The sequence below is a fragment of the Branchiostoma floridae genome, chromosome 14, assembly GCF_000003815.2.
Source record: "Branchiostoma floridae strain S238N-H82 chromosome 14, Bfl_VNyyK, whole genome shotgun sequence".
Lineage (NCBI taxonomy): Eukaryota > Metazoa > Chordata > Leptocardii > Amphioxiformes > Branchiostomatidae > Branchiostoma > Branchiostoma floridae.
Window position 1 is genome coordinate 3,827,753 of NC_049992.1, and position 25,337 is coordinate 3,853,089.

The 25,337-nt window shown below is 43.6% G+C and overlaps 1 protein-coding gene across 1 annotated transcript; it reads left to right on the forward strand.

Moving 5' to 3' along the window:
* Positions 1 to 3: 3 nt before the first annotated feature.
* On the forward strand, positions 4 to 24,930 carry LOC118430928 (galactose-3-O-sulfotransferase 2-like). The gene is made up of 5 exons (XM_035841956.1): positions 4 to 66; positions 15,421 to 15,528; positions 22,106 to 22,217; positions 23,029 to 23,189; positions 23,989 to 24,930. Exons 1-5 carry the CDS (start codon positions 4 to 6, stop codon positions 24,928 to 24,930), a joined length of 1,386 nt encoding a protein of 461 aa, XP_035697849.1.
* Positions 24,931 to 25,337: the final 407 nt, after the last annotated feature.

A 25,337-nucleotide genomic window follows, 5' to 3' on the forward strand; every position in this document is an offset into this window, starting at 1 on the left:
GACATGACAGACGGCCCGCTCGCGGCAATGTTCGATCTGCAGCGGCTGCAGCTAGCCGATGTTCCGGTAGGTTTGGCAGCCTGGCACTCGCTTCCAGACCTTTAGTTCAGACGTCGTGTAGCGTGCGTAGTCCAGTGGTTGGTGGCCATGCCCCTGGAACTAGCAGTCGTGAGTTCGATTCCGGCTGTGTCTTTCACTCGACATGCATACTACCGGAAAGGCTTGCAATCCTTAGGACCTTGCGTTAAGCTTAACCCGTGGCCACTGTTCATTGTGCTTGTTGAAAAGAGCGAGGGGAAATTCCTATTTACAATGAACCTGTAAATACTGTATATAGCGTCTGTTCTCTCTATAATGACCAGTAGAAGACTATTTCTTCTGTGTGCAATGACTAACACTAGTGTGTAAATGCATAAAACGTGCAGCTCGGTTCTATATTATTACAATTGGTAGAACAAATTATTCGTGTTCTTTTAGCAAGTACATTTGAAGCTGTAGGTTATCCTGGACATATGCAGAATATTCACTTATGTTTCGGTTACTGTTTTTTTTTTACGAAATGATTTACGGCATTATTGGATTTTTTCTCTGCACATCTTACGTTTACCTTTATCCGTGTGCTAATCTATGTCAATTGTTTTTAGAATAAGCGATATCAAGTCGACGGACAGTGCAGCATTTTGAAAATAAATGCAATATTTTGAAAATATTGCAATTTTAAGCCATATTCTGTCCACTTAAAATCCCTAAATAACCAGGTTTTATAGTTAATAGAATCATTCGCAAAATCATGCCCGAGGACTAATTGCACGTACAGTCTCTAAGTACATAACAATAGTTTCCAATCAAATATAAGGTACTACGTTAACAATGGATATAGATTACCCATCGGATAAAGGTGAACTAGGAGTAAATAATGTACTTCCTAGTGGGCAGAATGTCCTTCTGTAACCCGGCGAAAATCGATGCGCGAGCGGATGTCATCCATAACGTTCCGTCGGGCTGGCCTCATGAGATCAGCCGGGCACTAATAGGTACCGGCCCGCCCCCAGCTGCACCTGACCCGGCCCGCGCCGGACTGATATTTGATACCCCTGATCAGGTTACCGCCGCGCGACTCTCTGACCTTGAGCTTTTATCAAACGTGACCTTGAAGGGGCTTAATAACCGCCGCTCAGAAACGGTTGGTCAGGTCAAGCCGATAAGTCGGCTGAGATTTGGGAAACGAAATTGGAAAACGGCGCGGTCCCTGGCGCGGGGCTGTATGGGGATGCGGTTTTAAACTGTGGGGCTCGCTCAGTGACGTCATGTGGACATACTACAGGTCAAGCGTCCATCTGGGAGACTCTGTGGCAATCTTTAAAGCTGATACTGTATGGATCACATTTCTGCCGCTACCTTCCTCCACTTTTCTTCCCATCTTACGGATCTAAGATGACCTGATGGCATGATGAGAGAAGCAAAGTGCTTCATAAATTGGGTTCTTACTCAGTCAAGATTTCATTTCTTGTTTTGATTTCTGTTATGAATGAGAACCTTTGTTGGATGTCATTTATGAAAAGTCGCGTTACACTGCCGAACAGTATTGAAATTCTCCCTGCAGTCTAAATAACCCCATAACCGATACAGATTTGGTGCAGAATGGCTACATTAGGTCCTAATTGGAAAGAGGGGCACTTTCGGGCATGACCCCTACGTGGCTCCGTGGTACGCCTTGCGACTCCTCGGCTATTTTTGGGCCTGGCCGGGCACCGGGTTAAATTTCAAGAGGACTTAAAATGAATCCGGGAGCCGGTAACAAGTAGACGCCGTGACCTCCCCGTGGGTAACAATGAGGCGTATAACCCACGCAAAACCCACCCCACACCCACACCCTATCCGGCAGTCCACCGGGACAAAGTTGTGGCTTCGGACCCCGGCCGGAGCTACATCTCCGACGGGAACCGGTGACATTGGGACCTTAGCCTTAGCAAGGTGAAGGTTAAAATGGAGGGAGCTCCCTCAAGCAACTTCCAGCTAGATTTCTCGAGACTCCATTCAAAGTTTCTATCTGATACATGTCTTGACGGAGAGGGTTGAACTAGTCCAGGCAATACGCCCGTAATGATGATGATGATGTTATTGTGAAATGATGCAGGTGGATCCATTTTTAACAGTATCTGGAACTGCTAGATATCTGGAGGATGGAAACCTTAGGCGATTCCTCATGTTGTATTGGCAGAGCTCTTTTAAAATACCTTCGTGTAGATGATAACAACGATACCCAGACTGAAATACAGTCAAACCTGCCCAAGCGACCACCTCTTCTCAGCGACCACCTGGCCATTTCGACCGCTTTTTCTCGATCCCCCGGGTGGTCGTCTTGGGCAGGTTTGACTGTACATTCATTCATCACGGATCTTGTATTCTTATGCCATTTTGTATGTGTCTTTTTCGTCTATATACCAAACGCAAACCTGGCCTAGCTACATCGTGATTCATGCGCAGGTCTAGATTGATGCGCAGTTTCTGTACCAGCCCGGCCCTTCAGTCGTGATGGTTGGCTCGGGTTCAACACGAGGAACCATTACGGCATCATTGTAACCCACCTGCGGGTCTCAAAGAGATACGAAACGGAGAAAATATGAGGCAACCTGGCACAGGATCACCTTTGTGAGACCCAATCTTTCTTCAGTTCTATCTAGAATGAAGATCTGGGCCGTCAAACACCACATAAGGCAGCTTTGATATACCTCTACTGTGATACAGGGGTGCAGATTACAGGACCTGCCATAGATACGGCTCTTTTCTTCGCATATTCTTTGACGTATTGCATCAAACTCAGCAGAATAAGTTTGCTTTCAATAAACCACTCTGTGCGGGCATGTATGGGATGAAAGACCGGGGGCATTGTTGAGCGGTGATGGTGAATTTAACGTGATGATTGCAGGCGAAGACTGCCATTTCTCTGTGAGATAGGCAGCGGGATGGGAGGGAGGAGGATGAATGGACCACGTCAGTTAGATTTCATCCTCTGTCGGGCGGTCCAGCGAGACTCGCTGATAAGACAACTTGTTAAAGGCTTCTATACCGGCTGTCTCTTTATGTATGGCTCGAGTAGAGTCTCGTTTTGTGATGGTTGAAAATATGTTGTAGAAGTTCTCTTACTATCCCACATTAAGTGCATATGAATGAACTGTACCATCATAATCATCCTCTGTCTGTCAGTCCAGTGAGACTTACTGATAAGATAACTTGTTGAAGGCTTCTACCAGCTGTCTCATTCTGTATACCTCGAATAGACGCTCGTTTTGTGTCGGTTGAAAATATGTTGTAGACTGAAGTTTTAACTTTCCCTCATAAAGTGCACATGAATTAACTATCCTAACCGCTGTCTCCTTCTATATGGCTCGAGAAGACGCTCGTTTTATGTTGGTTGAAAACTTGTTGTAGAAGTTCTAACTACCCCACAAAAAGTGCACAGGAATGAATTATCCGAAATGCTTAGAATTGATAATTATGATTGGTCCAATGTGTAGCGCAATGCCAATGAAGCGTTTTGTGGCGCGTTGACGTTTACTGTGGCGTATCACACATGTTGTAGACGTTCTAACTATCCCATATAAAGTGCGCAAAGTGCTTAAATAGATTATTATAATTGGTCTGATATTCAGCGCAATGTAGCGTTTTGTGGCGCTTTGACGTTTACTGTGGCGCATCACACAGCTCCACAGGGTGTTACAGGGCCCCACAAAACCCGTCACAGAACATCCTACATTGTCACATGACGCGTCATAACGAGTCATTGCATCATAGAACATCTCAGTGCTACATAGCACCACACAACGCTCTATTCAGTCCCTGGTCCCAGCTAGGAAACATCTGCAGACTGAAGTAACCCGAATCGACAAACCGAAATAACGACGTTTCCCTGATATCCCCGGGTGCACCAGGAGTAAATGTTGACTGGAAAATTCTATTGAAGCATCTTTTTCACTTCATTACCTCAGAATTGAACTGCGCAACTGTTGTTTTTATCACCATTATTCTAATAGCATTTTAGATGGAGGAATATGAAGTTTTGGACCAATTCTTCATTCTCATTCATGGTTCTACGTCAAGCCGAATATTGTGATAAATGGAAACTGGCGTGGGAGCTTTGATGCTCGGGAATATAATTGATGGATTGTGACATCATAGTTGATGTTCTCTAAGCTCTGTCATTGTCTGCTTGTATTAAGCTATGGATGTAATTTCAAGCAGGGGATATAAGGCTTAGCGGGAGTATGCCTACATGGGGCACTGGGGGATTTGAATAATATAAAAATGAATTCAAGACTTTTCCTGACTTTTTGTGCGACAGAAGGCTTTCGTCTTACTTAAGTCACAGGGCATACAGTTCTTAAGCTATATAATTTTAGTAAAGTTTTGCCTTAGCATGAAAACATTTGTTTGGGTACGATAACATTATGCAAGAACCAAAGCTATCCAAGAGCGAACTCATCAGATGAGTGGAGGCAACGGCAGAACATCCATGTCATCAGCACGTATACTGACTCCTACTCGTCACAATGTATCATATTCAATATTTCTGTTATCTGAAAAACAATTACGTTCCTTGGTATCATCTGGCCCTTGCTGTCAGGTCGAGCAGACCGTATTCGTACCATGCTCTACTGGTAATAACTGATCAGACATAAAGTTTCATCTTCATTTCCGATGAAAATTCTAAACTTAAACCTCTTCAAAACTTTCTTTTTTTTTCCTAGGGCAAGAACTATCCTTTCCCGTAATTTACAACGGAAACTTAATACCATTTTGATTGCATTAACCTTCCAGGCAATTACTATAAAATACAAGCTGCTCGTCACAGGTGATAACAAACATATTGTGACATTATTGTAGGTAATGATTCCAACTCCCGAGGGTAGCATTAACCGTAAATAAGTCGTGCACGAGGATCAGCTCAGGTAACCTTTTCCCGCACGTTTCTGTCAAACTTTGTTTCACAGGATTACTCCGAAAATGCCATCAGGGCCGCCACATGGAAATGTGACCTTTGTGTCGGCTGTAGTTTGTGGTTAAAGTTTTTGGATTCGCAGAATTGCCGGATGTTTTTGTCATTAATTGTACATGTATAGCAGTGCTTAGGACATTGTTATTACAGGCAGTTGGGCGATGTGGCGAAGTTTGTTTCAGATATGGGTCCACTGAACGTTTGTAGCTGTTGTTTGTTTTTCTAGCCTTTTTATGTTTTTTCTTCAAAATACTCATTACTGCGGGTAGTTTGAAGTTGTGGCTAACTTTGTTTCAGATTTGGGGCCACTCGACGTTTTGTAGCTGTTGTTTGTTTTATCTAGTCTTGCCATGTCTGTTTCTTCAAAATACTGAATTTACGATCATTTCTATATCCTACCATTTACAAGATCAGCATGCTTGCACTACTAGTACTACTGCTTGTAATCACAACTCGTCCAGGCGTGTTTATTAAGCGGGTAGTTGGTCATCATGCTGTCAGTAATATTAAACTTTTCTAGTTGCATTGTTACAAGGCTGTTACAGAGGAGAGAGAGAAGCACAACACCGACAAAGGTGCACCGGTGGAAAAAAACGGTCTGCTCACTCTGCTGTGATTTAATGACTCTTCTAGGCGGTTATTTTTTCAGCATGGTGTCAGTAATATTGGACTTGGACTACATGCATTGTTACAAAACTAGTTGGTTCCCCCGGTACAAAGCACAGAAGCACAACATCGAGGTAGATGGGAAAGTGTGACTGAAAGGCATGGGAGGAACTAAGATACTGAGGTAAGGTACTTGTAGTTGCCTTATCATGAAGAGTGAACATATATAACTTTTGACCAATAACTCTTTGAAACATTTGTAAAAATCATGATTTAAAAAAAGAACAATTTCCAGACAAGCTCAATCTGAAGAATGAAGAATCACCTGGTCCACAGCCAGAAGCTTGGAGCGGGTTCGTTGGCGCCGGTGGCTGTTCGATCCTCCCGCACGGACTCAGCGTAACTCCGGCAAATTAGGACTTATTACATGGACAAAAGACTGCTGCAGTATCGGCAGGCTGACGACTCGATAACAATTAGGGCAGCAGACAAAATTGTAATGTGTCACCGCGACTGTCGGGGAGAAAGACAAGGATCGGTAATAATGAAGACGCACTTTTATAATGAACATCAGTATGTCAGATACTTCAATAAAGTTTAGGCTGCCCTATCATTTGTATCACTTCTAGGGTAGAATTAAAGTTTCCGTGAGAGTAGAAGAAGTGCAAGACCATTTTTATTCGATCACATGGATGTAATCCCCGGGGATTCCCAAACTGATGCGAACGTGCGAATAAAATGATTTATTTTGGTGAAAAAGTTGCCTTCATTGTGAAATTTAAGTGGTGAGGAAGGTGGATAAATGACAACTAAAAAAGTGTGGTATACCAAAGAATGGATTCTTTATTTTTGTTGTTTCAGATCTTCTTATTTGACCTTGAATTGACCGTGGCACTCTATGACATTGGTTTACGTTTTCCAATATTTATTTTCAATCTATAGCTTCGGCGTGTGTGTTCTCATTTTACATAATCGGATGCTTTGTACGATCTACAGCATAATTGAAAACATTGTAAACTGCCGAAAATTGAGGCACGCGTGGATGTCATCCATATAATCAAATCAACACGGCCTAACTTGAGATCAGTGCTCTGCTCTTTGCGCTATGTAGATTGATTGGTCAGAGCGAGTAGCGATCAGAATGGGTTCCTCTGTGGTCAGTTATCGCCTGTTTGGCCTTGGCGAGAAATTTCAGAAGGGCCGTTAAACCGCACTCGTGCCCAACTGGGCCTTGCAACATCTGGTTCTGAAACCTCCCGGCCGTTAGGAGTACCCTTGGTTGCTAGCTGAAGCATTTGTTATGTGGCTATCATGGGTTGATTTCTATTTGCCTCAAGGTGAAATTCACCTTTAAAGTGCTGATCCTTTCGCTTTCTTGATCCATGTTGGTCCTCTACTTAAACACGTGCACGTGCATGCTGATGTTCTCGCTTACATAATACAGATGGTGGCGTGTTTCATCAGCTACACCTGGTTGCCGTATGTGGGACCGCGTGGCACAGTGGTATTGTGTTCGCCTCGTGACCGAGAGGTTGCGAGATCGAATCCGCCTGCCGTGCTGCCGATCTTTTGCCCTTGGGAAAGGCACTTTGCACGACTTTCCTCACTTTACTCAAGTGAAAAATGAGTCGTCCCTCGGATAGGACGTTAAATGGAGGTCCCGTGTCTGGGGAGAGCCATACCCCGGGCACGTTAAAGAACCCGCCACATGTGCGATGGTGCGGTGTGAGCGGTTCAAAACCTACAGTACCTTGGCCGCACCTGGGGCAGGTACTGTCGTATTGAGATCACCTGAGTGGCGCCGAATGGCAGCTCGCTCCAGACCTTTGCGATTAAGCCCCGCCCATTGTAAGCTCCTCGCAATTCAGCCCCTGGCTGCAAAGAGTGAGTAGTCGGCCCACCCAATAACAATCATGTGTATCTGTATCCGCATCTGTTATGTGTAGCTGTTTTAGGTGATTTCTATTTGCCCCTTGATGAACATTACCTTAAAAATGCTGATGCTTTCGCTTACTTAATACAGATGATCGTCTGTTTTACTTTGAGCCATAGGAAGCATCTGATAAGGTACGCTCCGACCGCAATAGTGTCAAGCTTGTGTCACTGCGGGGTTCGAAAGATACTGAACGAATTTCAGAGATAAAGAACAATTTTTTTTCCGTTTTACGTATTATGCAATATCTTATCTAAATTATTTTTAAAAATCGGTAATAATCAAGTTTATTGCAAATTCTTGCCCGTGGGCTAATTGCAGGTAACATAGATTCAAACAGTGTAAAATACAATAACACAAGTGTCTACTCTAGTCTAAAACTAGTAAAAGCTAACTCTAGATCCTGGGTTATTGGGTTCGACTCCTTTTTCGAAGACAGTGGAAGACGAAAGATCCCACTTTTTCTATTATGTGTGGGTTTAGTGATGTTAAAAGGTGAACTGCTTTCTTTTTGTCAGTGAATGTGAGAAAGTTTGGATGGAATTTGATGGCCTCTTTGAACAGATCTTTTCTTTCTTGATTATAGAAAGAGCAGTAATAAAACAGTAATGCAGTGAGCGAACCCCGCGGTGACGCAAGGTTGACGCAAGCTTGACACAAGTGCGGTGGGAGCGCACCTTTATGTTCGGCTATTTTGAGCTGATCTCTATATGTCTCTTGCTGAACATCACTTGGAAGGTGCTTAGGTAATACAAGAGCACTTCTGCTGAACTCTTGTCGTTACCAGTTGTCTCTAATATAAATCCAACGCCTCACCCACTTCCAACAGAACGGCTTTGGCCGACGGAAGGTACGAATAACGCTCATCTTCAAAACTACCTCGAGAGCTCGTGAAAATGAAGGGCTCCTCTCAAGTAACACCTTCAAATCCTAGGTGACGTCTTTCTATAGGCTGTTTTCGACACCTCAAGGTCATTTGAAGGTTATGGAGAAGCGACTATGTTCACCTTGACGCTGACAGAGGAGGAACCGTGCGCTGCAGGAAACCGAGTTGAGCTGTGTAGGGCGGAACACGTGGGAATCTGTATCCGTATCTCTATAGTCGGTATGTGACCGCCGTTCGGCGTAACACACAAGCTTTGCAGGCACGCGGCGCGGCAGCAGCTGGTTAAATTACACCAAACGACCCGCCACACTTACATTTTGCACATCTATCTGCACGCGTGCTTTAACTATCCACAGAAGATTCCCCTACTTGATGATAAAGAATTCCAATCTACTTAGTTCTAGAATTCTGGGAATCTAAGAATTTGTTAACACATCAATCCTAGGTTAGTAACTCTGGTATTGGAAGGATAACAAGAGTCATGGGAGTTGATATACTACAAGTATACGTGAGTTGTAAAAGTTTAGCAGCCTTAGCAACAGTGTAGAATCCGCTGGAAGTATTGTCAGCAAATGAATGAAAGTGATGCAATACATAGATCCTATTAACTTTGAATTAACATATCTCTTCATCACCATCATGTGAATCTCATGGTGAATGACTACAGTAGGTAATGAGTAGCCCAATGGTTAGTCTTTGGAATTAGAAGCCGTGAGTTCGATTCCGACTGTGTCGCTCACCAAACATGCACGATACCGGAAAGACTTGCAGTAATTAGAATGGCATGTTTGTTTGTTTGAACATTTATTTATTCATGAGAAGCTCAAATCGGCCAGCAGGCCGCATTTCATTGAGGTCATGAGGGAGGTCAAGTTAATTCCACTGTTCATTGTACTTTTTGAAAAGAGGTAGGAGAATTTTCCCGGTACCATGAACCTGTAAATATTGTTATTGTTATTGGGTTGGCCGACTACTCACTCTTTGCAGCCAGGGGCTGAATTGCGAGGAGCTTACAATAGGCGGGGCTAAATCGCAAGGGTCTGGAGCGAGCTGCCATTCGGCGCCACTCAGGTGACCTCAATACGACTGTCGCAAGTGTCTGGAGCGAGCTGCCATTCGGCGCCACTCAGGTGACCTCAATACGACAGTAATTGCCCCAGGTGCGGCCAAGGTACTGTAGGTTTTGAACCACTCACACCGCACCATCGCACATGTGGAGGGTTCTTTAACGTGCCCGGGGTGTGGCTCTCCCCAGACACGGGACCTCCATTTAACGTCCTATCCGAGGGACAACATATTGTACATAGCGTGCGTCTTCTCTGTCACGACCAGTGGAAGACTAGCATTTAGTAAGCTAAAACTGGATGGAGATCATCAGACCCCAATCCCACCCGAGGCACATCCTCACTCATCCAGACCAGCTGTCTCTGACACGGCAGAGCAGTGAGCACTAATACAAATCTACATAGGCGATAATGTAAAAGTTAGCAAGTTCAGAGTGTCATAATCTCATCCGTGAACATTCCAGGTCATAAGAACTCACCCCACACAGCAGCCCGCTATCTCAAGTGTCCAAAAGTCTAATATCTAAACTTTCTGACCGGTGCAACTATTCCAGCGGTCAAACCTTGCCGCCATCTTGCTTTTCATGACGTCATTTTTGGGACTCAGCACTTCAAAATAGGGGTCAGCACAGGCCGAAAAGATGGACCAAAACCTAGTTTTTGGGCCGAATCTGAACATCTGCAACCTACACTGTCTCACCAATATGAAATGTACTTACATTTTCCTGCTAAAAGTCGAAAATAGGCTAAAATACTGTATGGACTCGTTTGGGGCCTTCTGCGCCTGCGTCAATTAGGGTCATTGCCCGGCAAGCTCCCTGGAACAGCAGGTCTCCATGTTGAGCTTAGCCTTTGGCGAAGGCAAATACTGCAATGAATAACTGTGCATGGATCACCTTGTACCGTTCGTGAAATTTTCATTTCCGTCTACTTACATTTTGCAATCATTTTCACAGCCCTGGAAGGTCTTAAACTTAACTTTACCGTGTATATTTAGCAATGTTTTCGAAACCTTATAAACCTAAGAAGACAGCACGAAAAAGGGGCTTGCAATTGCCATGTCATTGTTAAGCTTCTGATGCAGCAACCATTGACGAGAACGAGTCTCGAACAACATGTCTGCTCATGTTCCACAGAAAGACTTAATGTAAAACACCCATGAAGGTTTATCCTTACCATTTATTCTAGCCAAACTGTTTCCGTTCAAAACTCCCAGATGTAGTATGGTCGACGCCACATAATCTGCGGTGTCATTTTCACACTGATCTGTGGGTCTACTACCACTACAGTACGTCAGTATGACGCCAGTGCTATCATCGGGTTAACTCTCAGCATATTTCAGGACTAAAGAATCGACTATTAACATAGAGAACTGCGGTATCTTAGAAAGTCCGTTGTTAAGTAATGATTCAGCACACCAGTTATATCAGTTTCCACTAAGAATGGGTACCGGTTTTTTCTTATGGTAATGGTCCGAAAAAAACGGACTTGAAAAAGATTGGTGGGCCGGATGTTGGACCTATTAGAAAATAAACGGACTATATGATCAGGAATTCACGCGTTTGGGGCTTACCGGTCGAGGAAAAAAACAAGAGCGAAGCAGAGTAGAGTTTTTAATCATTTCTACCAGATTTCCCAGTCAATCGTACAGAGGTAATTAGTCTTGCAGGATTTTAGAACGCCACTGATCATGAGGGTCAAATATTCCACAAAACATTATCTTTGTAGCGAAATTGATCATTGTTTTGAGTATCGTCCATTCACATGCTTTCACATACTGATTCAGGTTCAGGTCCTGACCTGGACCTGATGCTCTGGACTTGAACCGGACCTGGACCTAAATTTTCTGTACCGGTACCCACCCCTAGTTTCCATCTTTTATTCACGCCATTGGCCAAAATCCCTGACCAACAGTCCCCTCTCTTACACGCCCTCTGGATCCTACCATTCACACATTTGTAGGGGGATTAGTCTCGACACACAGCACGTACCAAAGGCCAATGGGACCGTTGATGTGCACCTTGCATCATCTTCACGATGATAGCACACTGTCAGGTAAGGCGACATTAACTCTGTATGACAGGGAATTACATCATAAGTCAACCAGAGTTGATCAGATAACCGAATGTAAAAACACATTACGTTCAATACTTCTTAAGCAATCAAACCTGTTGCTTTCAATACTTCTCAGTCGCTTCTAAGATTACATGTCAGAATCTTAATGTTACAAGTTAAAGTAAGACGGAACTAAACTTACATGACGGATATATCATTTCCCAAATTCTGTAGAAGAAATCTAGCTGGAAAACGCCAACTGAAATAAACCTGTTTTAGGATAGAGTCAACTTTGACCTCAACCAGGTGACTTAGATACTTTTTCAGACCTTCCTCTCATCTCTCTACCTCCTTTTTGATGATATCGTTCCTCGGCTTGAAATAAGTAGACGGATTGGAATTACTGCCACTCGTATTGCAGAATTGAAAACGTTCACGGGGTTTGAATTTCACCGTAGGGAGAAAATGGCTCGATCGCTGCGGTTCTGAGTTGGCGATTGAAACAAGGCATGTGGGTATGTGGGCAGAAGAAGAAAAAAAAACATGTTTGCGGTGATCACATTCGCGGCAAAGAGGAGCCCAATAAATTGCTATAATAAAATCACCACCTGAGTCGACCTGAAGCCGCTGAGTAGACTTGGAGTCGATTAAAAAACGTGAGTTTAAAGCAGGCCACTTTTTCATTCATTCATTTTATTTATTTTATTTAGCCAGGAGATACACATTCAGGGTGTTGATGAGCCCTGTTTTTCAGGAGTCCCAACAAAAAACACAACTATTAACTTGAAGACAAATTAGCACAATAACACCATTGAACATCATCAATTGCGTAAGTTCCTAATTACCGTTGACGAGTGTCCGATCAGCCACAGTTCGTAGCTGGACCAGAATCTAATCTCACCCCTACTGTAGTTCACTCAGAGTCCATCGGCCAATCGCTCTGTAACGAGACAGGCGCGCTAAATAACTACCGGCGGTATCGATCCCGCTCTGAAAATTTAATTGAAGGTCGGTCGGCTATCAGTCTTACTTCTTGGTTCTACTGTAATCTAGCCTTGATCTGTGGCTCAGGCTGTTTGGACACCAACCAGCGCCTGTTCTGCTGGGTACATCGATTTTTGCCACATTTGTCAAAATAATGTTCGCGGTAATTTATGAAACCGTGAATATGCACTACCCAATGCATTACTAAAGTACAACAGAGTCGTTCTGACCGCGAAATTGAAAAAAAAAGCTATTAAAGTGTTTTTTTCCAAAACCGTACGCGTTTAGCGGTTTGCAATCATGCTAGTGCGTCGGAACGACGACTTCGAATTCCGGCGTTTTGATGTAAAAGATTTAGTTACCGTTATAGGTAGACAAATCATGAAAAAAAGGTTTGCATTCACATTTCTTAGTTGTTGTTTTTTTGTATAAATCTATTCATATGCTTAGCACTGTCTAAAGTATGCAGGTTTATTCTATAAAAAAATCAGGGGTGTTTTATAGTATCTCTTTTACAGGGCATCGCCAATTTTCTTCCAATAGCTGGTTTTGCTTTGCTATCCGTTTTGCAATTGCAAGCTACGTCCAAGTCCACACAGCTGTGTACATGTACGCTACACCAAGCAGCTGTTATTTGGAAGATCTATGGGACACTGATCCGCGTATACATTAGAATTTGCAGTGCAGTCACTTACAAAGAGATATATTTTCATTTAGCAAGGATGTCTTTTCATGCAACTTTTGTATCCTTCAATCGAAGCAAACCAATGCATCAACCAAACACACGATGTTTGCAGAGCCTAGATGTGTTGTCCGTTACCGAAGAGAACTCGATGGAAATGCTATTTGTCATATCGACTGGACATTGAAAGGATACAACTGACCTTGAATTCGTCGTCCTTAACTGTTCGCTGCACTTACCAAAACGCCCAGGGGGAATTTTTTCCAGTACACTGAACTTTTATATCCTGCACATAACAGGCGACGATTTTGCCACAGCCACTGGCAAAATGACTCCCTGTAGAGTAAAAATAGATGGAGATACATATCCACTTTTCTTTCCCATTTCCAGCCTAAGCCGACTCGTCTGTCAGTTTGGACGGTACATAAGGATTGTTACACTGGAGACAAGTGTTGATCCTCCGGTCTGATGGAGCTACTTTTAGCTACATCTACTGTAACAGTGAGTTTTCAGTCACCCAGACTGGCTGTTAAGTACATGCCGAAGACAAATAGCCAGACCTTGCCGGTACATCGCAAGTTTCAATTGCAAAGTGTCTGTTCTTTTTTGTCAAGGTAAGATGTTTGCATATCAAACACCTTTCTATCATTACCAAGGACAGAGACTTGTATATGATTGTATAAAGAAACCCATCTCTGTCTTCAGTGTCTGTGTGAATGTGTGTGTGTGTGCGTGTCTGTGTGTGTGTGGTCTGTTTGTCTGTCTGTCTGTGTATCTCCCTCTGTGTGTGTGTGTGTGTCTGTGTATCTCCCTCTCTGTGTGTGTGTGTGCGCGCGCGTGTATCTCTATCTCTCTTTATCTCTCACTCACTCTCTCTCTCTCTCTCTCTGTTTGTGTGTCTGTGTTTCTATGTGTGAGTGTGGAGATGTCTTTTTGTGTGGGAGATGTGTTTTTGTGTGTGTCAAAGAACGCAAACCAATACCCACCACCCCCCTCCCCATCGGTCCTGCCGCTGATCCCCTGCCTGATAGAGCTACTTTTGTTTCCATCGATCGGACCTGCAGAACCAGGCGGCCGTGAACTTGTGCCATGAATCACGCTCCATCTAACGGCAGATCTTGACTTATTTGTGCCGAGCTGATCTCTTAAGTCCCCGAGGAAAAATATATCGATCAACTTCCAGGGAAAAACTTCCAGTGCAGGTTGGTTGACTAGTACGCTCCGAGGCAGAATCGGCTTCTGGCAGGGGGAAAGCAAATGATACTCACTTGGAAATTGACTACCGTCTTAGATGTCTATTGCTTTTATAAGAAATAAATGGAGCGGAATGGAAACAAATAAAACAAACACACTGTGATAAATTCAAATGTTTATACAGGCAGAACGAAGTCGATATTCCAAGCGCTCCTGACGAAACGCTGTCTTTAGGATGGACAATTAATTAATGAAGTTTATTTGCAAGTTCTTGCCCGGGGCTAATTGCAACATGAAACATACAGAAAATATAATAAACATGTATAAAATGAAATACTTTGGTATAGATAACAATGGTGACAAGTGTAAACGAGTGACTATTCTATCAATGATATGGACTGCTGAAAGCTACAATCTACGTATTTAGGGTTTGACTTCTTTTCTGGAAGCAGTGGAAGACGAAGTGTCCCACTTTTTCCATGATGCGTGGGTTATGTGACGTTAACAGCGTTATAGTTTTGTTTTCGTCGGTAAGCGTTTGGAAATTTTTGTGGAATTTGCATGCCTCTTCAAATAACTCATTTCTTTCCTGATCGTTAGAGAGGCAGTTAGAAATGAACACGAATTTCTTCACTACATGCAGGTGTAATAAATGCCTGATGGTGGAAAGAGAGGGACGGACTATGTTGTCCAAAACCATGCCGTATATGCTGTAGGTAAGAACCCACTGCTTCTAGGTATACCCCCAAAAGGCTATAGCACTACATTCACTTCCATCTTTTTAGAAGGTATAACTATAACGAAGTATAAGTCAGAGGACTTTCTTTAACCGAGGTATGACCATCCAGTGGTAGATCACGGCTTTTAATGACACACAGATTCTTGTTGGTGTTTTGAATCAGAATATTACGTTGGTGTGGATTGGGGCGGTTACTGGCGTTTCTCTGAGTACCCGGACCGATGGCAACATGGCGGCTCCGATGTCTGCTGTGATAACTCTATATGTATACATGACCTCAGGAGGAGGAGGAGGGGGGTTGGGACCCAGCCGTCCGGACGGAATCCTTCATGGCGGAACTACCGCCTCACGAATTGACAGATGAGGCTGTTAGCACGGAGCGACGGGAGGTAAGTCCGATCTTTATCAGAACTGGGTCACTGGTGCGCTATTACACTAATCCATGTAAATTGCGTCAGTTTTTAGAGAATGATGTATATTAATGGTCCCTTAAGGCCCCCTCTCACTTGACGTGCGGCACGCTTGCGGCATTGCTGCGTTCGTTCACTGCGTCACTGTTTTGTTATTTTCTTCGATTTTTTATGATTCAGATATTGCGCAATACGTAAAAGTATAACATAAAAGACGACAAAATATACAACAAGTAAGAAAATTCGTTCTTTATCTCTGAAATTCGTTGAGCATCTTCCGAACGCAGCAATGCCGCAAGCGTGCCGCACGTCAAGTGAGAGGGGGCCTTTAGTGAAGAACACACTGTAACAAACTGTACTTGATGAACTCGTCGGGGAACTTTCTTTTTTCTCATCTATGTCATTATATTGTCCTTAGTAATGAAGCAGTTGAGCTATTCAGCAAAGACACCTTTAACCTGAAAGAAAGAGTCATTTTTCAATTGATAAAGCTATTACATCGACATAGTATTCATCAAGTGTCTTCTATCATCATTTAGGTTGGTTGCTAAGTTGTGCTTTGACAGTCGACAGAACAGACATATTAATATCAATTGTGAAGTTTGCTTTTGTTACTTCACACACACATATACACACACACGCACATACGTGCGCACACACATATTGGTGTGTGTCGCATAAGCCCACCTATCATCCATTCATTCATTCATTCATTCATACACATACACTCCCCCCTCTCTCTCTCTCTCTCTCTCACACACACACACACACACACACACACACAAGCATACACACACACACTAGTAAGAAGAAAGCCATCCATACAAGCCCAACAACACTTCAATCTCTTGTGGTGAAGTACATGATTGCATCCCTTCCCTACCGTGCGGACGGTTTGCGTGTTTGTGGTGGAATAAGTGCAGACACACACACCACACACAGACACACACACACACACACCACACACACACTCACTCTCACACACACACACACATACACACACACACACACACCAACGCACACCACACAAGCCCAACAACACTTCAATCTCTTGTGGAGAAGTACATGTATCGTGCGGACGGTTTGCGTGTTTGTGGTGGAATAAGTACTCTTGACCTTTCCCCGATATTGTGTATGCATCGCCGCCCATCTCATCTCCCGCATGACCGAGCTCGCCCGCCGTTCGGTTAGTTCCGCCTCGCCTCGGCTTTAATCAATACAACCCGCGACTCTGTTTTCCCAGGACTCTAATATCTTGATTGCTCTTGACGCGCAAATATCATAAATACTAATGAGGTGGAAGTTATAGCTGCGGGGATCCGGTCCGTGCCGAGTTCTGCGTAAAGTGTGCGTAGATCAGGGTTCAGTGGTATCTTCTGGACAACTTAAAACTGGTGTAAACGGACAATTTCGCTAGTGACACTGGAGAGATCTTGTTGGAGCGAGTTTTTATATGCTAGCTGTGAATTGATATGCAAAAGAGATATAGCTAGCTGGTAAATGTTACAGAATACTCGATATCAAGAAAGTTGTGGAATAATTGATCGAACAGAGCATGGTATAACAATGATCAACAATCAGACCTTTTTCTTGTTCTTAGATGAAGCAGGCTATTGCTCACCCATTTTAAGATTTCAATGTTTTAATGTTAATGTTTTATTGCAAATTCATGCCCGTGTGGCTAATTGCAAAAAAAAAATAAAAAATCATATACATGGAGTGATTGAAAACGACATTTAATCACTCTTCAATTCAAGTCATTGTCTCAAATCTTTCCCCGTAGTTTCGAGGAAGCCCAGTTCTTGACAGACCTGCGAAGATCGATGAGCACGCGGATGTCATCCATAAAACCCAGCCGGCGTGGCCTAACCGGAGTTGTCAGGCGGGTCATTGCCATTTCTGCCGCAGGATTATCTCCATAGTGACGGATGACTTTCCTGCCTCTGTGCCCATCACGCGCTCGAGAATATATATATATATATATACATCAAACAAATTTTCATTGTTGAGTATACAATTATGTATACAACTTCCTTGTTGAGCATACAATTATGTATACCACACTATTTGCAATTAGCCTTCGGGCTTGAGTGTGCAATAAAGATTACTGCATTATTTTATATAATCTTCATTGGCACAACAAAAGGACGGCGACTTTTACAATGTATTTTCCAACTACATGTATGCACAGTCAAACCTGACCGAGGAATCACTTGACGCAGGCAACCACCTGCCGTCAGAGGACACATTGAAACAGTCCTGTCCATTTTATAGTTAAGAACCTCTCACCAGCAACCAACTGTCTTACCCAACGTTCAGCCACTTTTTTCAGTCCTAAAGTGGAATTCTACCTCCACTCAACAACCAAAATTGATCATATACGTAAATCTGCATATCAACATTTTGAGTTTACAGTACTTTTTCTACGTCCTGAATATTGTTTGATGCATTTTCCTATTATAAACAGCAAGAGCAATGCATATCTCATTCCAGAATATAATTGAATACATCTATGAGGTGGAATGTATCAAATTGTTTCAAGCAAGCAGAAAGATTATTTGCCTTTATTTCTGCTTGCTTAAAACAATTTGATGCATTCCACCCTATAGATATATTAAATTATATTCTGGGATGAGTTTATCATCACATCGTTAACCATCCATGATATAGTGACTTGCATCTTCAATCTCATTTGAGCACAACCTGTGATCGCGGGCAATTTTGTGTTCAACCATATAAGCACGATCCACACAGGCAATAATGGATTCTCCAGACACCAGATTCTTCATCAAACTAAACACGCTGGCTGGAAAATTTAGCAAGATATGGAGAAAAGATACAGATATTACTGAAATTGAAATTCATACGTTACAAGAAGCGAACACTAAGTCATGTCACTAATAGGATATTGCAAAGTCCCCATCGGGTCGATTTGTTGTAAAAGCGAAAGGCGGATGGAATTACCGGGTCTTTGGTCTTCTTTTCCCCAGAAAGTTTCCATTCATCGACTTTTGAAGTTATTTGTGAGCCTTAATAGGAAATAGGAGCGCTATAGAATTAAGACCTGTCTGTAGACCAATGCTATCTACCGTACCACCTGGCTCGCAGGCAGTACCGACGCTGTTCCGCGGATTATGTCACATATGCCGCCGGCGCCCCGCTCCATTTCCTTTTCTCCTTAAAACACTTTAAGACGAATTCATCAACCTGGAGGTTCTTAAGTCTGAGACACGTAATTCTCTGTTCTGATCGGTGTATATTGGATTTTGCGACCCAAGACGCCCCTGACAAATCGTTCTGCAGAGCGGTGAAAGCTCCTGCCGTGATTAATAGTGGAGAACTCTGCCCTATCGCTCCTTCCAATCTTAGGCTTGTCAAATAAACTCCGTTAATAAATACAGAGCAAGTGACGGAACTTTGGGAGCTGGTGTGGTGGAGCTGAAAGACAGGAACTGGCCTGCAGCGTTGGCAGACAGGAACCATGATGGTCTGTTAACGCATCATTTTGTGTTACGGGGATTTTCGTACTCTAATCTATAGCCAATTCACTCCGTCTTTTTGTTACAATTTCTATTCATTTTCATCCTTTTATCATCTCCTTTGCCAACTCTAAAGGAGTCTTAAGATACTATAGTTGTTATGTCACCGAATTTTTATTTTACAAGACCACGGCGTTTGGAATCACGAGAAGCATGAACGCTGTGTACATGAAAGTTGATATAAGATCCTACAGTGTGTGGAGGTAAGTCATTTATATTGATGCAAGTCTACACGACTACAGTTGACGTATGCCAGTATTCAATTGTGTCTTAGAAGGTCATGAGGACCCGTTTGGATTCAGATCAAGTAACAAAATTAAACAGTTGAAAGGGACATTTGGGGCATATTCCAGATTGAACACGAAGAAAAGTCATGTTTGGATGGAGAAAAAACATCATTGACATAACATGGTTGGCTTTATGCGGACCATCAGGATACATCTCTGCTTGAAAGTTCATCTGTGTTGGTAGAAGTTATTCTGCAACGAAGAAGAAGCCATCTACATCAGAGCTCTACAACCATCCCTGAACAGACGGTGGGCGCCATAGACTTACTGGGACGTATGATCCACTGCTCACCGAGTCACGTGTCCTATCTGCTTAACGTGGCGTCACAGCAGCAGTGGATCGATCATCCCTTGACAAAGACTGGAGCTGTTCAGCTGAAAATTTGAGTGAGTCCAATTTTTTTGTGTTGGAAATTACAGTTGAACTCGTTCCAGGATACATCTTTGATAACTAGAAGCGATGCACTTTTCTGCAGCCTTGCTGAGTGATCGTTCGGCTTGCAACTGATGCGCCCAAGTGGAGATTCTTCACGTCGGAACTTAATTGCAAGGTGTGCGGAACTCATTAATCCAATAAGTAATACATACATTAACGGCACTTCCTGGAAGTTCCACATCTTTAATTACTCCCCGAAGATACAAACCTTATAAGTAATTAATCCGTTTGGCCACAGGGAGGCTATACGTTAACGCGGTATCTACATCTACTCGAGGATTGATGCGTTTCTGATGGCGGATCGCTGGAGGCATTGATAACGGGAACTGCTGAAGATGGCACAAAGAACTAACAAAGGGGAAGAAAGAGAGTGCGTGAGAGAGAGAGGAGGGAGAGTGAGAAGAGAGAAGAAAATGGAGAAGGAGAAGAGAGATGGTAAGGAGATAAAGAAGGAAAGACATGGAAAGAGAGAAGTGGATATCGATCTAGAGGAAAGGGAAGAGGAGGAGAGAAGAGCAAAGAGAAATATGAAGGGAGGGAGGATATGATAAGAAGTCATCGGCATTTTTAACAATTTAGTTAACTTTGGTGTTTTGTGGTACAGTTCACTGTGTTGAAAAGTTAGACAAAAGACGTGTCCCTTTCTATTACCTCCTTCTCCAAACAAGCCTTATGTAGATAACCTAGTAATATTACTTGTATTGTTACTAGGGCTAGCCCTTGATAATAGCCTCCGGCTGGTTGGGTAGCCCTGGCTGTATTTCCCATGATTATACAGCCGAATAAATCAAATCAAATCATTGGATCGGGTAGCGTAACTGCAGGATGTTTGACCCAGAAACCATATAACGTTAGTTCACCTTTATCCGCGGGGTAACCTATATCCGTTGTGTTGCTAAACAGGGTATCCAGTGATATTATGTCGATGGACGGTAGTTTCAAATTGTGCCATTTTCAAAATATTGCAGTTTGAAACCATTATCTGTCGACTTGGTATCCCTAAATACATTGTTCTAAAAAAGAACGGATAAATGTTACCCTATGGATAAAGGTGAACTAGCGTTACATAGGACCTGCGTTCAAATCCTGTCATGCTAGCAGTCTTGCTAAAGGCAAACTACTGTCCTCGCTCCCCACAGGGGAAAAACGTACGAGGAAAGGAGAGTTCGCCTTACAAAACCTTGCCCTAGACACAACCCACTGCCCTAAAGCCCCCTTTACAAATCAAGAATGTAGCTAAGCCGAGTTGTCAGCGAGCTCGAAATTACGAGGAGGCATGACCCTCATGCCTAATCTCCAAGCAGATCCTACGGTGCCATAAGATAGTATCAAAGCTGGCCAAGGAGTGTAGCCGGCCAAGGGAGTCAAATGGGCTACGGGAAGTTTGATACTATACATTACACACCGTGGATCTGGTTCGAGATTACCTGATGCCTACGAAGAAACTCTGCCATTTGTTCGTAGGCATCAGGGTCATGCCTCCTCGTAATTTAGAGCTCGCTGACAACTCGGCCGAGCTAAATTCTTGATTTGTAAAGGGGGCTTAATAACCTCAAAAGTCCATGAGACTACCTTAAGTTTACCTTCTGCCTGTCCTTTATTTGTACGTGGCATTGTTAACATATTAAGTTACTAATATGAGTGAAGTGCCTGTTCTAAAGCAGAAAAAAACCTCGTGTCCATGGCAACGACTACTATCGATATCCTCAAGGCCTTTCCCTTGACCCATCGCGTGCCAAGTGTGCGAGATGACGGTTATTACAAGCAACAGGTCATTTTTCAATCGAAGCAATCCGCTAAAACACGGTCAAAAGCCAAACAAAAGTGGAAAGGTAGCTGTGGCTAATCTCGTTAATATTTTATATCCACAAACAATGAGGAAACAAAGCAATGCCGCGAAGGACACACCTAAACATGATATCCTTGAACACAACAAAAGACACAGAACATACGGGTTGTTAGGTGGGTGCTAAAGTGATCCCCATGAGGTACGCTGCAAATTCCCCAAGTGTAGCTTATAAAAGTCCGCGCAGATTATAATAGCACATTTGGGACCGCGAAACCGGAAGGTTTTCATTCGTTTCTACAGCCACATTTACACTTGTGGTGGATTCGGGACGGGGGTTCACGATCTTCGGGGGCACCTGCTGCCAATGAACTATGTATTGTCGGCTGTGAGAACAATGTAAATGGCTTTGTACTGTATCGCTCGATCAGTCGGTTTGTCTTTCGTGAAGTCGTGATAGTTGAAGCGTTTTACTGATGAAACCCCGATCGGTGATGCCAGCCCCCAGTGCGAGGTGGTCGCTCCGGACCTGTGTGGCCCTGTTCCTGGTCCTGTCATGCCTGAGTTGCGGAGTGATGCTGTACAGGGCAGCGGTGATGAGGGAAGGGGTGGAGACTGGCGTGAGACCGCAAGAAGCTGGGAAAACCTCGACGTTTCTAATGTAAATTTGATTTATATATATTTGATACTCCACCAACTTTTCTCCAGTGTCACTGAAGAAAGACACCGGATGGCTGTCTGAAACATCGGACTGTTTTCAAAATCATATCCAGTTGCTTGAGTAACTGTTTTTGGCGTATCTTTTTACCGGTATGTCTAACCTTCATCAACGTGACCTCGATATTGCTTTGTCAATAATGTTGTAACATGCTACCAAGTAAAGTAGGGTTATCCTCACTAGGTAGCTTTAGACAGCATTTGCAGCTGATATGAATGACAGGTCGTTCGGCGTAACAGAACAAGCTGTTGCCGGGCCGTAAGCCTACAAAGCTTGTGTGTTTACAACAAAGGGCAGTCATACAGGTGCAGATACATTCGTATTAAGTTCTAATACGGTACATCATTGATCATAGATAACTAAAATTCTAATTTCTTGTTTGGTTTTTAGGATTCGAGAGAAGAACAGACCAGACTATTCATCCCACTCGGCAGTTGACGGCGGAAACTCTGTCCAGGAAACGTTGCTCACTCGTCATGTAGGGAGTTCAGCACAGATCAGGAGTGAACAAAACACTCCTCGGGTCAAACATCCAGAACAAAACTTGCAACATCAACCGACGTTTCATCATGAAACTTCGAAACGTTTGCCGGGTAAGTAAGAGAAGAATAGTACCAGTTTTAGAGCGTGGAATAACTTGATATCTTAACTATTTACGTTATCTCTACTATTATTCTTTTTATCTACTTAAATCCTCATATTCTCCACCATAGGAAGATGCTCCCCCCGCACGAACATTGTGTTCATCAAAGTGCACAAAGCGGGCTCCACCACCATCACCTGCATCCTGCAGCGGTTCGGCTTCGAGCACAACCTCACCTTCATGTTACCCAGGAACCACAAGAGCGACTTGGGCTGGCCAAACCTCCTCAAGGTGGGACAAACTTACTGTTAAACACAACTTGCTACTATACTGTTTCAATCGATCTGAACGTCATTGTATTTTTGCTCGTTGTTGTCATCAATTCTATATTACTGACTCAAGATGTTATCTGCGAAATTCTGTCAAATGTATAGATGCGATACAAGTCGTAATATTGACTCGGTTCATGACATTGTGTTCGTTCTTTATTGTTTATCGTTTATTTTCGATGAAAAGGACCGCTATATGAATATATTGATCGGTTAGTTGGCTGATTTATCGATGAATCTATTGGTTGACACATTGGTTGATTGAGCGAGCACTTTGTGGTTTAACGATTTGTTATTGGTTGATCAATGATTAATTACGTATTCGTACTAAATGATTGATTGATCAACCGGTGCAATGGCCGAGTGGGTTGAATGTTCGCCTTGCATTCGGTAGGTCGTGAGTTCGATCCCAGCCGAGCCATACCAAAGACTTTAGAAATGGTTCATGCTGCTTTGTCTGCTTAGCACTCAGCACTAATGAGTAAGAGTGTGGAAGTTTAACACACATCACTACCAGCGGACCAGCCCCCAGCTGGAATGAATTCCAGAAATGTGCGGCCTAAGGGCTACTAGAAATGGATATGGGCGCCACCCCCTAAGCATCTGCACAGATGTACGGGCAACTTTTTTAATTGATGATTGATTGATTGATTGATTGATTGATTGGTTGGTTGATTGATTGATTGATTGATTGATTGATTGATTGATTGATTGATTGATTGATTGATTGATTGGTTGATTGATTGATTGATTGATTGCAGGTGGAAGACTACATCCCCTCGGCAGACGGCATGTTTAACCTGGTGGTGGATCACACCGTGTACAACCGGCCGCTGATGGAGGGGCTCATGCCCGACAACACCGTCTACGTCACGGTGTTACGTCATCCTCTGGCACAGATCAAGTCCGTCTTCAACTGGTACAAGGTCAAGTCGGAGTACGGGATCCACCAGCCCGATCCCCTCGGCGCGTTCCTTAAGGATCCAGACCGGTACGAGGTTCCTTACGTCATCAGCAGGCATCACAGACAGCCGCACTCCTTCACTAAGAACTTCATGGCGTTCGACCTGGGGTTCCCGCTAGGCCTGTCGGGGCGCAGGAAAAGCGCGAAGAATTTTGTGCGAAAGATCGACAGAGAAGTCGATTTCGTCCTGATCCTGGAGCATCTGAACGAGTCTCTGGTGATGCTCCGCCGGCGGCTTTGCTGGACAACTAAAGACATCCTTTACGACCTGACGCCACGAAACCTTAAATCCTACCCCGAAAAGTTCGCTTCTTCGCTAAAAAGCCTAGAGCAAAGGCACAGGAACTGGAGCAACGTTGACTACGAGCTGTACGAAAACTTTAACCGGTCGCTATGGGAACGGATTGCAAAGCAGGGACCTGATTTCGCAGAGGAAGTTCGTAGCTTCCGGCATGTCGTTTCTACAGTAGCAGCGTACTGTGATGCTGCCATCTCTGGTCACGGAGCTGATGGACACGAACTGTTGGTGGAACGGTCCAGATGGTCCGAGGCCTTCACCGTGGATCACGCGTTCTGCACGAAGCTGCGGATGCAATGGCAGGACTGGTACCACGTGCTGAAGAAAGCGCACAGACTTCCGCCCGGTGTGTCCAACGAGACGAGAGACACTATAGGTTACCCGGGCCTGCTGACCATCACCAAACAGCAGGTAGAACAGATCTTCGGGATCAAACCTTAGTGTGACGTCAGGATGACGTCATTGTATACACGATATACCTCATTATACGTCTGGAATATGGCATGCGCACATCCGTATACTATCTTCGTCTTCCCATTGACCTCATAAACGTAAGTAAGTGCGCTCAAGCACTGATTAATGTAGGTTTCTAAATAGTATTGTTGTCTGATCATGCTATTGGTTGGAACGACAGCCAGCAGGAACGTTTTATACCCGTTAAGCGGTTTATACCAGCCTTTCATCTCGTTTGGGAAATCCTAATGAACAACTAATTTTCACTATAGTTGGGAAGAGGCTATCAGAGTTATATTGCCCTTCTGTACTGGCCGTTACTCTGCCTCCAATCCGTGTGTTTAGTAGCGTTAAATTACAATCTTTACAGTCCAAAGGGCACCGGACATCACGGC

What these genes read in the sequence shown, in the direction of transcription:
- LOC118430928 (XM_035841956.1), top strand. Translation starts at nt 4, where the DNA reads ATGACAGACGGCCCGCTCGCGGCAATGTTCGATCTGCAGCGGCTGCAG. An exon ending in TTAGCACGGAGCGACGGGAG is followed by an intron (nt 15,529 to 22,105) that starts GTAAGTCCGATC and finishes GCCAGCCCCCAG; the next exon opens with TGCGAGGTGGTCGCTCCGGA. An exon ending in GGGAAGGGGTGGAGACTGGC is followed by an intron (nt 22,218 to 23,028) that starts GTGAGACCGCAA and finishes TCTCCACCATAG; the next exon opens with GAAGATGCTCCCCCCGCACG.